The sequence below is a fragment of the Frankliniella occidentalis genome, unplaced genomic scaffold (genome assembly GCF_000697945.3).
Source record: "Frankliniella occidentalis isolate FOCC.00 unplaced genomic scaffold, Focc_3.1 Scaffold99, whole genome shotgun sequence".
Classification (NCBI taxonomy): Eukaryota; Metazoa; Arthropoda; class Insecta; order Thysanoptera; family Thripidae; genus Frankliniella; species Frankliniella occidentalis.
In genome coordinates, this window is record NW_026267228.1 from 769,048 (window position 1) to 780,011 (window position 10,964).

The 10,964-nt window shown below is 41.0% G+C and overlaps 3 protein-coding genes across 4 annotated transcripts; 2 read left to right on the forward strand and 1 right to left on the reverse strand.

The window, feature by feature from the left end:
* Positions 1–350: 350 nt before the first annotated feature.
* On the reverse strand, positions 351–2,076 carry LOC113202955 (uncharacterized). Its single transcript, XM_052269683.1, has 6 exons — positions 1,818–2,076; positions 1,610–1,739; positions 1,354–1,490; positions 981–1,119; positions 697–872; positions 351–421 (listed from the first exon to the last, which is right to left on the reverse strand). The coding sequence occupies exons 2-6, from the start codon at positions 1,669–1,671 to the stop codon at positions 351–353; spliced, it is 585 nt and encodes a 194-aa protein (XP_052125643.1). The 5' UTR covers positions 1,672–1,739; positions 1,818–2,076.
* Positions 2,077–2,527: 451 nt separating this feature from the next.
* On the forward strand, positions 2,528–9,806 carry LOC113202908 (USP6 N-terminal-like protein). 2 transcript variants are annotated; one of them, XM_052269679.1, is made up of 10 exons: positions 2,528–2,653; positions 2,744–2,837; positions 3,295–3,507; positions 3,596–3,821; positions 3,916–4,195; positions 4,342–4,502; positions 4,622–4,768; positions 4,851–5,018; positions 5,128–5,314; positions 5,940–9,806. In XM_052269679.1, the coding sequence occupies exons 3-10, from the start codon at positions 3,353–3,355 to the stop codon at positions 6,413–6,415; spliced, it is 1,800 nt and encodes a 599-aa protein (XP_052125639.1). In that variant the 5' UTR covers positions 2,528–2,653; positions 2,744–2,837; positions 3,295–3,352; the 3' UTR covers positions 6,416–9,806. The 2 variants fall into 2 exon arrangements, with proteins under 2 accessions (XP_052125639.1, XP_052125638.1); XM_052269678.1 differs by having other exon boundaries at positions 2,587–2,837.
* A 52-nt stretch (positions 9,807–9,858) lies between these two features.
* On the forward strand, positions 9,859–10,958 carry LOC113202898 (STING ER exit protein). The gene is made up of 4 exons (XM_052269680.1): positions 9,859–10,073; positions 10,226–10,382; positions 10,452–10,683; positions 10,761–10,958. The coding sequence occupies exons 1-4, from the start codon at positions 9,953–9,955 to the stop codon at positions 10,914–10,916; spliced, it is 666 nt and encodes a 221-aa protein (XP_052125640.1). The 5' UTR covers positions 9,859–9,952; the 3' UTR covers positions 10,917–10,958.
* Positions 10,959–10,964: the final 6 nt, after the last annotated feature.

The window sequence follows — 10,964 nt, forward strand, 5'->3', positions numbered from 1 at the left end:
CACCCCCCTCCCCACTTGGAGTTCATAGTGACCCTAAGATATGTGTGTACCCTGTACCCCATGTCGCAAATACTGCGGGATCTCTCTGTGGACCTCAATAACAGGCCTGTCCTGTTAGGGCCGCATATAATATTTGCACCCCTGCCCCCTAGAGGTCACGCCTCAGTTTTGTACCTCTCGAGCAGCTGCCGGTCCTGGCCGATCCACGGCGACAGCTGGTAGTGCTCGCGGGGCGGGCGCCAGGGGATGACGCGTCGCTCGTACAGCGGCCGCTTGGCGCGCGCCGCGACCGGGATCTGGAGGACAGGGTCATTCTCATCAGTTCGTTTTCTCTTCAACGGGACTCGCGATTAAAAATGAAAGAGATTATGTTTTCTTGCCTCCCGTTCGGGTTCTGGCTCCGCGCACTTCCCCTCGTCGGCTGGCAGGGAGGAACATACAGATTAATGGGGGATGTTTTAAAACTGTAAATGTAACTGTTAAAATAGTTTGTTTGCACTTTTTCAATCACCAAAAAAATGCTAGCATCTATCAAACACAATCCAATGTTAGTAACTTGGATATTAGAAGCCATGTTTGTGTTTTGTTACTTTTTTGCAAACTTGCTTTAAACGTTACGAATCCGTGTTTTAAAAATTAATTACACAAACTCAAGTTTTGCCCTTCCACCCTCAGTCGCGCTCTTCGCTGCGTTACCTATCTGCCCCGGGATGTAGTAGTCCGTCTTGTCCACCTGCACCGCCTCCCCGACGTCCACCGGGCCGCAGTCCTTGAGCAGCTTGCAGTAGCCGTAGTCGTCGGGCCTGCCGACGGGCTTGCCCGGCCGCGCCAGCGACCCGTTGTACCAGAAGGGCGTCGGCCACAGCAGGGAGCTGGCCGTGGCCGAGCAGAGCGGAGCAGAGGATGCCGTTTAACGCGCCGCGCGCCCCCGAGCAGGCCGTGGAGGCCGCGGCGGCGGTGACGCCTGGAGGGTGGCTCACCTCATGGGCAGGACCACTTCCTCCTCCTTCTCCAGCGCGGCCGGCTGCTCGGGCTGCTGGGGCGGCGAGTGCGTCCGCGGCGGCGGTGGGCAGCCCGCGCCCGCGGGGTCCCTCGGGAAGGGGAACAGCGCCTGGTGCTCTGCGGGGGGAGGGGGGGGGGCAACAGGGGCGGCGTAAGCAGCGGCTGACATACAGTACGGCTCGTATACAGGGGTTTTGTAGCTCAAATTGCCCACCTTCCAGGCGGCTATCTAGGGACGGGGGGGAGGAGGGATCGCCCGCCCCTCCTCTAAAATGGGCCTGGTTAGCAAACGGGTTGCGGTTGCGCCGCTCTCGCGAACTCGCTCTCTCAGGAGGTACGGTGCCCTCTCACCTTGTGGGTAGAGCTGTGCCGGTCGGGTCAGGCGGACCACGGTGGCGCTCGCATCGCTGGGTGGGGGTACCCAGTTGGCCCTGTCCGCGAGCACCTTCAGCTCCAGGACGGTCGGGTGCAGCTTCACGTCGTGGTACCTTCAGTGTGTCAGTGTGACCGACATTTTTCGCTTGTTTACTCAATGTTTTCAGCTGAGTTTCTAAGTGCTCGTTTGTTGGTTCAACAGATTCCCGTCCGTTTCCCGGGCGTTGCTCACCCCGCGTTGACGCCCGTGCCGAAGTGATGGTGCGTCCTCGGCACGGTGGGGACCGTCTTCATGCGCTCCCCGAACACGGGCAGCAGGTTGACGCCGCTGTACTGGCCGAAGTGGGTGCCGTACGAGGCGTCTGGTGTGCAGCGTCAGAAACGATACCGGTGCGATGTCGATCTGCTGACTTTGCGACATCGTCTCGCCTCCCGCTCACCTCGGTAGTGCTTGACCTCGCGCACGTAGCGACCCACGGAGGGCTGCGTCACCCTGGGCGGGAGGCCGATGGTGTGCGCGTCGTCGGAGAGGAGCGTGGGCACCACCTCCACCTCCTTGAGCACCGGGGCCGCCAGCTGCCGCTCCCAGCCCGCGCCGCGCTCGACGGGCTGCCGTAGGAGGGTCAGGAAGGATTCAAGGGAACGCGAGGTCGCGATCACGTCGATCGGAACAACGGGGCTCTCCTACCGGAAGTAGAGTCCTACCGGAAGCTGCAGCGCGAGGCGCGGCCCGTGCTGCGGCCGGGTCCTCCCGGGCCCCTCGAAGACCACCGCCATGCCGAAAGCCTAGCTCGGGGGCTCGGGGCAACCCGGGGCACCATCACCATGACGCTGGCCCGCCTCTGTTGGGAGATGACGCGGCGCTGGTCGGCTGGGTCGAGTGGGTTTTAACTCCAACTCACCTGCTCACCTGAGACCCTTGCGGTGCTACGACGCGCGTTTCCGGTTTCCATCTTCTAGGAGAAAGCATCAACCATGGAGGGTTGGGTCTTTTCAGACTATGTGAGGCTTCTTACACCGGTTGTAGTGCGCGCCGGCGCCGCGCCCTCGTTCTCACGTCGATCATCTTTGGCGCTTCGGTTTGAACTGACCGAAATAGCGCGCCAGGCCTAATGGAGGAGTAGCCTCGCTGAAGCAAGAAACAAGCCCCATCTCGATTGCAATGAAGAACGGGGATGGGGCGACTCGTGCGACCCTCGCGGCCAACGCGAGAAACGCTGAATGTTGTTGCGTGCAAAAGCAGGCTGAGGGGGAGACGAGTAGGGAGAAAAGACAAGTTAGTTATGCCCTACATTGTCAACAACAAATCCTCACTGGCTCCAATTTCATGATGGACCTAAATCTTTAAATTTAATTTTAAATTTAGAGTGGCAGTTGGAGTGTTATTGATTCAGTCCTAGAGCTACCACAGACATTGAGTCCAAGTCACTCGTCTGTAGTCGTCATGGAGCTGTCAAAAGGTTAGTTTTTCATAATGTTTTTGCCTTTTTTACCTATTGATTCGCACTATGTTGTTGAACGGAGGAGTTAAAAAAGCTAATTTGATGATAAGTTTTATTTCTACCTCACAAAGGAACAAGCAAAGCTCTACAAAAATTCTCACTTATCACTTTTACATCTGTCTTCATTTCAATCTGTAGTGTTGTACTGTCTCGATTGATTCACAGGTTTTATCGCTGATCTCATATCCGTTTCCAAACGTACTTTTTGGACCAATTCAATGTTTCTTTTATGATTAGCGATACTTCGTTCACAATCTCAGTAACAGGACCTGTGCATATCTAACCTCAATGATGTGCAACTTTCCTGTTGATACATTGCTAAATCATAAATTCTTATACTTTGTTCTTAACCAGAGTAAATATGGTCTACCTCACGTTTTTTTAAAATTTTACACTCTCTCATTTTGGTTTAAAGGTGGTGTGTCTTCTTCATTAGCTTAAAATGGATTGTAGAGCGTACAAAGTAGATCAGTATGAATGAAGAAGAACTCTTAATAAGGGCCGCGGAAGAGCGTGCCATTATTGTCAACAAATATGCTCATGGAAGAGAGGAAGGTGCTCAAATTGACCCGTGGGAAGACCCACAATTTGAAATATATCATGTCACTGATCGCTATGGGTTTATTCAGTAAGTTTCTGTACTTTTTCAATAGCTGAAGTTACAGTGTATCTTGTGTTGACTTGGGTTTTGTAAATTAACTTTGGTGATTTTGCAGTGATGAACGAATTGCTCAGCGTAACGATAAAAAACAAATACAAGTGGAAATGGAACGGGAGAAGAAATGGCTGAAAATGGCCAAAGAATGGGATCATCATAAACGTAGCCCAGAAAAGTTAAGACGCCGGGTGTACAAAGGCATTCCAGACTCTCTGAGAGGAACATTTTGGAGTCGATTGCTAAATTTAGAAACAATTAAACAAGAGCAGAAGGGGAAGTATGAGGTAGGCTGATATTTTTTGTATTGTCCATTGTATATAATGGCACTATAAGTAAATACCTATCGTATTTGATTTAAAAATAAAATTTTTACTGCAGGAAATGCGAGCAATAGCATGGAAGTGGTCACCTGACATAAGACAAATTGATTTGGATGTTAATAGAACGTATAGAGACCACGTGATGTTTCGTGAGCGCTATGGCTTAAAACAGCAAGCGTTGTTTAATATTTTAAGCGCTTATTCTGTTTATAATAGGGAAATTGGGTATTGTCAAGGAATGTCTCAAATAGCTGCACTTCTCTTAATGTATATGAATGAGGAAGATGCATTTTGGGCTTTGTCAGCATTAATATGTGACAAGAAGTATTGTATGCATGGTAAGTAAAATCAAATCTTTTTCTGGTTTCTCTTTCATTCTTTTCATAGCATACACTGGTGCTGCTTTTGTTTTTAAGGTTTACTTGACGTAATTTTACTCAGTCTGTAAGTTATCTAAACCTTCTTTATGACCGTTTTCTTACAGGGTTCTATATTCAAGGATTTCCTAAGCTTGTGCGATATCAAGACCACCATGACAAGATAATGAATAAATTCCTACCAAAGCTCAAGAAGCATTTAGATCGCCATGGAGTTGATACTGGTATCTACACTCTTAAATGGTTTTTCCAATGTTATCTAGACAGAGTGAGTAATCTATTCTTGTATAATGTTTAATTTAATCAGCCTTGTAATGTACCACAATATTTAAGTACGGTCTAATCTTTTCTGACCTAATACTCAATATCTTCAATATTCTATTTTAGGTCCCTTTTCGACTTGCGCTGCGAATATGGGATGCCTATTTATTAGATGGAGAGCGAGTGTTAATTGCTGTGGGTTACAACCTTTTGAAATTACATCGTCAACAACTTATGCGACTGGGCATGGATGATATTTTAACATACCTACAGGTAGGTCCTAGGTAGTTAGTACGTATTAACATAATGCATTGACAATTTTATGAGCATTTTTCTTATCATTTACCTACTTTAGATTCGAATGGAACGAAGTGAAATGGATGATGATATTGTAATGGAGAGCCTCCAGCGTTGTATGGAAGAGTTGAAGAAAGCTAAGTTACACTACCCTGGTCCTTCACCTCCAGATGAACTTCCGAAAATGCCATTTGGAACATTTACTGAGCCAACATTTGAGCAGAAGGTAAGGAAAAAGCTTCATTTGTTTGAAGTTGTTTTGAGATTAATTTGCATCTGAAATTACTGATGCAGATTTATTCAGTTTCAATGGTTTAAAACATCTTTGCTTTCAGGTGGGGAGAAGAACAAGTGAATTGACAGCACTGGAAAGAGTAGCTACAGAATCCGTGGTGTTAAGGAGACAACAGACTGAGGAACAACTAGAAATGGATCAACTTTCACCCCGACCCCCTGGAGCAACAAGCAACGGTCATCACAGGCTGTCTCATATCTCTGGTAGTGACGGCGGAAATCTTGGAGGTGTGTACCTATGAATAATAGTCTAGATGGATATTAAAATTTAGCTTACCTGCATGAAAATTAAAGTTTTGCTGCATGTAAAAACTTTACTGTGATGGTGACCTCCTTCCCCTAACATGGAATCTGCTTTCTGCCTCTCTTTTCTTTTGATATGCTTCAAAATGAAAAATTTATGAAACAAGAAACGTCTTATAAATTACTTGTTTTTGTTGAATTTTTTTCCTCCCTTGCTCTATTTTCTTGTGTTTCCTTAGACCCTCAAAATACATTGAAACTAGTAACTTTGTTTTTATTTTACATGAAATATGGAATGTGGGGTCTCAGAATACTTTCATTATATGTTTTGAATTCATTAAAGATACACTTTGTGTCAGTGTTATAATTTGCAAGTTATTGTCGTACTGTCATCTTTATTTTGAAACATCAGAGCCCATAGTTCCTTCCAAACTGTCCATAATTAATTTTAGAATTGTCTGCAAATTTCTGACTCTCATGCTTTTGTCTTTCTTTTTCTTCCTGTCACATGGACTAGATCAAGGTAAGCTACATGATCTTCATATCAAATTACTAATACCTACCGTATCTATTTCTGTTTGATTTTTGATGTTTTCTTTGCTTTCTTCAGGATCCAAATTCTCCTTTGATCCCAGCATCGATGACGCAAGCTCTTTGGTTTCTCGGCGATCATTGGCGGACACCAGTGTTACATCAACTGCAGACCTCTCTGTATTTTCTTCAGTGACTCGATCTCATGCGCAAGATAATAGTTTAGATACACACAGTAATGTATCTGATGAAAGTTCAGGGCCAAGGGCAATTACTCCCACTGCTACTCCTAGAGCTCTTACTCCACAGCCTTCGGCCCCTAGTCCTGATGTTGTTAGAATATATGTTCCATATTCTTCACCTTCTCCACCTTCACCCTGTCGGCAAAACGGCGATCTCCCACCAAGATCTTTACCATGCCCACTTACATCAGACCAGAACAAGTTGATAATTAAGGTGGACAATAACAGCCAGGAAGAGCAAACACCCATAGTTGAACATGGTCATTTGGTAAAGCCCTTCCAGCTCAATAGTCCTGAAATAGACTTAAAATAGGTACTGGAAATTTTACGTCATTGGCATTATAGTTCAATTATTGTTGGTACCTGATATGACTTTGGTATTTCTAGTAGGCTATACCAATCCATAAATGAGATAAATGAACTATAGGTAAGCATTTAGATTTGACAATTATGAATTTGTATTTATTTTAATATCCAAGTGAGCATTACATACCTGTGTTATTAGGCCTTTCTACTGAATCTTTGTTTTTCTTATATAAGGCTTTAGCTTAAGTATATTTGGAGTCCATAGCACTGTTGTTTGTATGCAAATTTAGAGCAAAATTTTAATGATATTTTGAAACTTAAATTATGGCGGATTTGAAGATTTTTAGAGATTTATTGTTGCTTGTGGTTTTGCTTTTTCAGCACAAATTATGTTATGTATATGTCAGTATTTGTACATAACAGACTTACGTTCTCAAAGATATGCTTTGTGTGGCAGCAGTCTAGAACTCAGTCAACAACTTTAGTTTACTGTAAATCAAAGACAAATACAAAAGACAGCTCTTTGACTATAGAGCTCGTGAAGAAATGCACACTTGCCCCTAACCATCTACTTAATTTTCATTGCCTTAAAGTTTCACTCCGCTTGAATGATCTTGACTATGCTACTTGTGTGTGCCGCCACTTTCAAGCTGCTTGACCATTCATGCTTTCTACTTGAGCATGATAACAAATAATCCCATCTCTCTCTGTCATGAATCTCAAAAATGGTAGATCTATCTGTAAATCTGACAGTGGGATTTAGAAATCTAGTTATTTTATTTTTAAGAACTGTTCCAGAAATTCATTCAAGAAAAAGATTTGACTTTACTTATCATGCATACAATACTTTCAGTACTACTGCATATCTCTCTTAAATACTATTATGTTTTAATTTTGTACGGATTTAAAATGTTTGGTGATCACAGATGCAACTTTACAACAATCTGTTTTTCTTCTGTTTTTATTTCCTTTCAGAATTTTTAAGTTTATTGTTGTCATCTTTAATTAGAGATACACTCAAGTAAAGTTGTAAAATGTGCCAAGATTTTAACATTTACTGAATCAGAGCATTGACAGTCCATCAAATGTGGACAATGGTTAGACTGTTAATTTCTTGAAGCAAGAGTCAGGGAATATTATTTCCACAGTATGAAATTATGGGACGGGGAATATGCCCTGCTGTATTATTTTATTTTTGAGATGTGGTGCTGACTGTTAAAGGAGCAGCTGCATGGTCTATGTTCTGAATTTTTTGCTATAAGAGTCATAATCACTTATTTTATGATGCAATGTGATGATGTACTGTTTCCCATTGGTCTGCAATGGTTCCCTTTCCTCTTATAGAGGACAATGAAAGATATTAAGTACAGTATGCTTAATGAATAGGTAGTTATTTCTTACTCATGTATGTTATGTATGTTACTCTCTTCATGTCTGCTTTGTAGGTGTAATAGGTTGAAAAAGTGGTTAACTGTTGTTATCTAATCCATATCATGAACAAAAATTATCTTATATGTACTTTTTTGAAGTGAACGTGGTATTTTTTGGGTATATAAAAGTTTGATGAAAACATTGTATTTTCTGGTAATTTGTTTTCAATTCTACAAATGCCGGCCTTGATTTCGCACTTCTTCTATGCTATGCTAATTGATTGAATGACAAAAAATTTGCAATTTTCATTAGAAAAAAAGTATTTTTTATTAAGACACAGATTATGTGCAGTATTGGTATGTGAATTTGTTTTATATTGTAAACATGTACTTACCCCGTAGATAATTAAATCAGTAAAAAGGAAAATTTAGGAAAAGAGAATGCTTTGTGCTGATGACATGGTGAGTGTGTGTCAATTAGTGCCTAAATGTATTCAGTAGCAGTTGAAAATCTGCTAAGGTTTTTCTAAATTCAGATGAGTCACTTCTGTCTTAATGATTCCCTAAAATTGCTATTTCTTCAAATTTTACACTCCAACTATTACAAATATGGTGATGCTGCTGACATATCGGGTGTTATTCTCCCTCTGTCAGAGGGGCACTGCATTGTTCTTACATGGTTATAGAATCATACACTTCTTTAACCAAAGAATATCAATAAAACGTAATCAGTTAGTTAACACTGTGATGTAGTGGTTGTACTCTAAAGTTGTTATGAAATTTCTAAAGTCTTCTAAAATCCATTTGTGGTTTGTTCTCTGAAATATTTTTGTCCATCAATCTTAAGCTGTCTGCTCTTGAGGTTGTTAAACTTAAATGCCAGCATCCTGTTTCTTTTCACCTTTTGTCAGTCAGTTAAAATGTCATGTAGGTAGCTTATTGGAATTAGTTTCCTATTCTTAAATATTATAATCATGTTCTATTAATACCAAATTTCATTCTGCTTGTTATGTTTATATTTAGGTTTTCTGTTAAAACAGCATGGAAAATTGTAGAACAAGAAAAATGTTTGTAATTATGTAGCTACAGATGTCAATGTTAAAAACATGATATATTTTAAAATAGGATGTGGAGTGATGCAAATTCTTTAGGACTGTGTTTGTTACAACTTATTTTAGTGCTGGCCTCTTTCTCCAAAAGTAAGTTAGCAACTGAAAATTGCTCTCTATTAAAATGTGTCTCCTGCTCATCTGTTACTGTATTCCAGCTACCGCCTCATCAATATATTTTTAAATAATCACCTTGGAAGGTGACTCGTCTCTCCTGCTGACGGCTAACTTATGATAGAGTTTCTATGGCAATCTTTCCCTTAGATTTTTCAGTTGAACAGTAATTGGTTGTGCGTGTGTTTAGTAAACAGCAGTGCAACTACATATTATTGTTACTAATTTGCTAGATCTAAAAGTTTTTCTCCTAAGACTGTGTAGAGTGTTTAGATAAGTTTTTTCCTGGTATGAAAACGATCTCTGAAGTAAAAAAATATTATAGAAATTATCAAAATATGTACAACATTCCAGGACATGGGATAGGATTTTACTGACTGTTCAGGTTTAAGTGATATGTAAGTTTTAGCTAAATCTAAAAACTCTACACAGTCCAATTAGGATTAGAAGCTGTCTGAAAGTTTAACGATTTCCTTGCATTTTGACATGCAATAATGTGGTAATGATTTACATTCTAGCAATAACCTTGTAGATTTTCTGTGTATTTATATTTTTCTATGGAAGTAATGCCAAAAATTGTACTAAAAATCAACCTTTGTTTGGTCGTTCCATTTGGAAATGTTTCTAATCTTTCTAGTGGTTATTAAAATATTTTGGCATTCAACAAATTTTGATGTACTAACGTAAAATACCATTACTATGCATTCTTGTATCATTGGCCCGTTTCCTGCTATTTAGTGTAACAGCACCTGTAAGGGTGCGGTAAAAACATCTAAATTTTAATAATAAATGAATATTTATTTTATCTGCAACTTTTGTTTGACACCTTTACCCACTTTGATCTCCGCAAGGTTGGTAACTCTGATCGGTTGGTTGTTGTTGTTGTTTGGTTGGTTATTGGCACTTTGTTTTGATCAGATCAGAAGTTAAGTCTACAAAATCATTTAAATCATGCCCAAAGTTGTTTCTCGAAGTATAGTCTGCTCAGACACCAAAGATCAAGAAGAATATGGAGAGGAGAAACCTTTGCACATATATTACTGCATTTGCGGACAGATGACATTAATTTTAGGTTAGTGACCACTTTCTCTATCAGAACACTTCATGTAGAGCAAGTAGAGGCCAGAAAACGTTTAGGTCTATCGCTCTCTCTGTCAGTTAATTTGTTCCCTTGATCTTCTAATTTGTTTTTTGTCAATTCAAAACCTTATTACTTTTTCGCAGATTGTGCAATTGAGAAGCTTCCACTTCGCAAAAGAGATGGATCTCGTGTCATTGATGGTTCAAAACATGCGCATAAAATAACTTGTGATCAAGATGAAATTGTACATATCAAAAGACCTGAGGGTATTGAACGACAACATCGTATGAAATGCAAAAAGTGAGTTTCCCATCTGAAGTTTATAATCAGTAATCTTGAATGAGCACTAAAATAATTTTCTTCCTCCAGGTGTGGCCTAGCGTTGTATTACAAACATGAGGCTCGAAGCAACACTAACTTTATTTTAAAAGGAGCTATTGTAAAAAGCTCTGGGGAGGGACCAAAAATGGATATTTATAATCAAGTAGCTGCTGTAGCTAAACCAAAGAAAATCATGGTGACAAAACATACTAAAAATATGGGTAAATTTAGTTCTGTCACTGTATCGACCATTGATGAAGAAGAAGATGAAATTGAAGCTGTAAGCTTACTCTCAATTCTGATATCCACTAATCTTTCAACTTGTACATGTTTTATCAAGTTTGGTTCTCTTTGCAGCGCGAGGTTGCTGATTCTTATGCTAATAATGCAAGAATCATTGAAAAGCAGCTAGAAAGGAAGGGAATGAATAAACACAAAATGACAGTTCAACAGACTCAGGCAGAAATAGAAGCAAAGAAGGCTCGTGTCAGAGGAACTCTGATAGATAAATAATTAGTTTGATTCTGCACTTAAAATTTGTATTCTATTTGTGTATGTGTT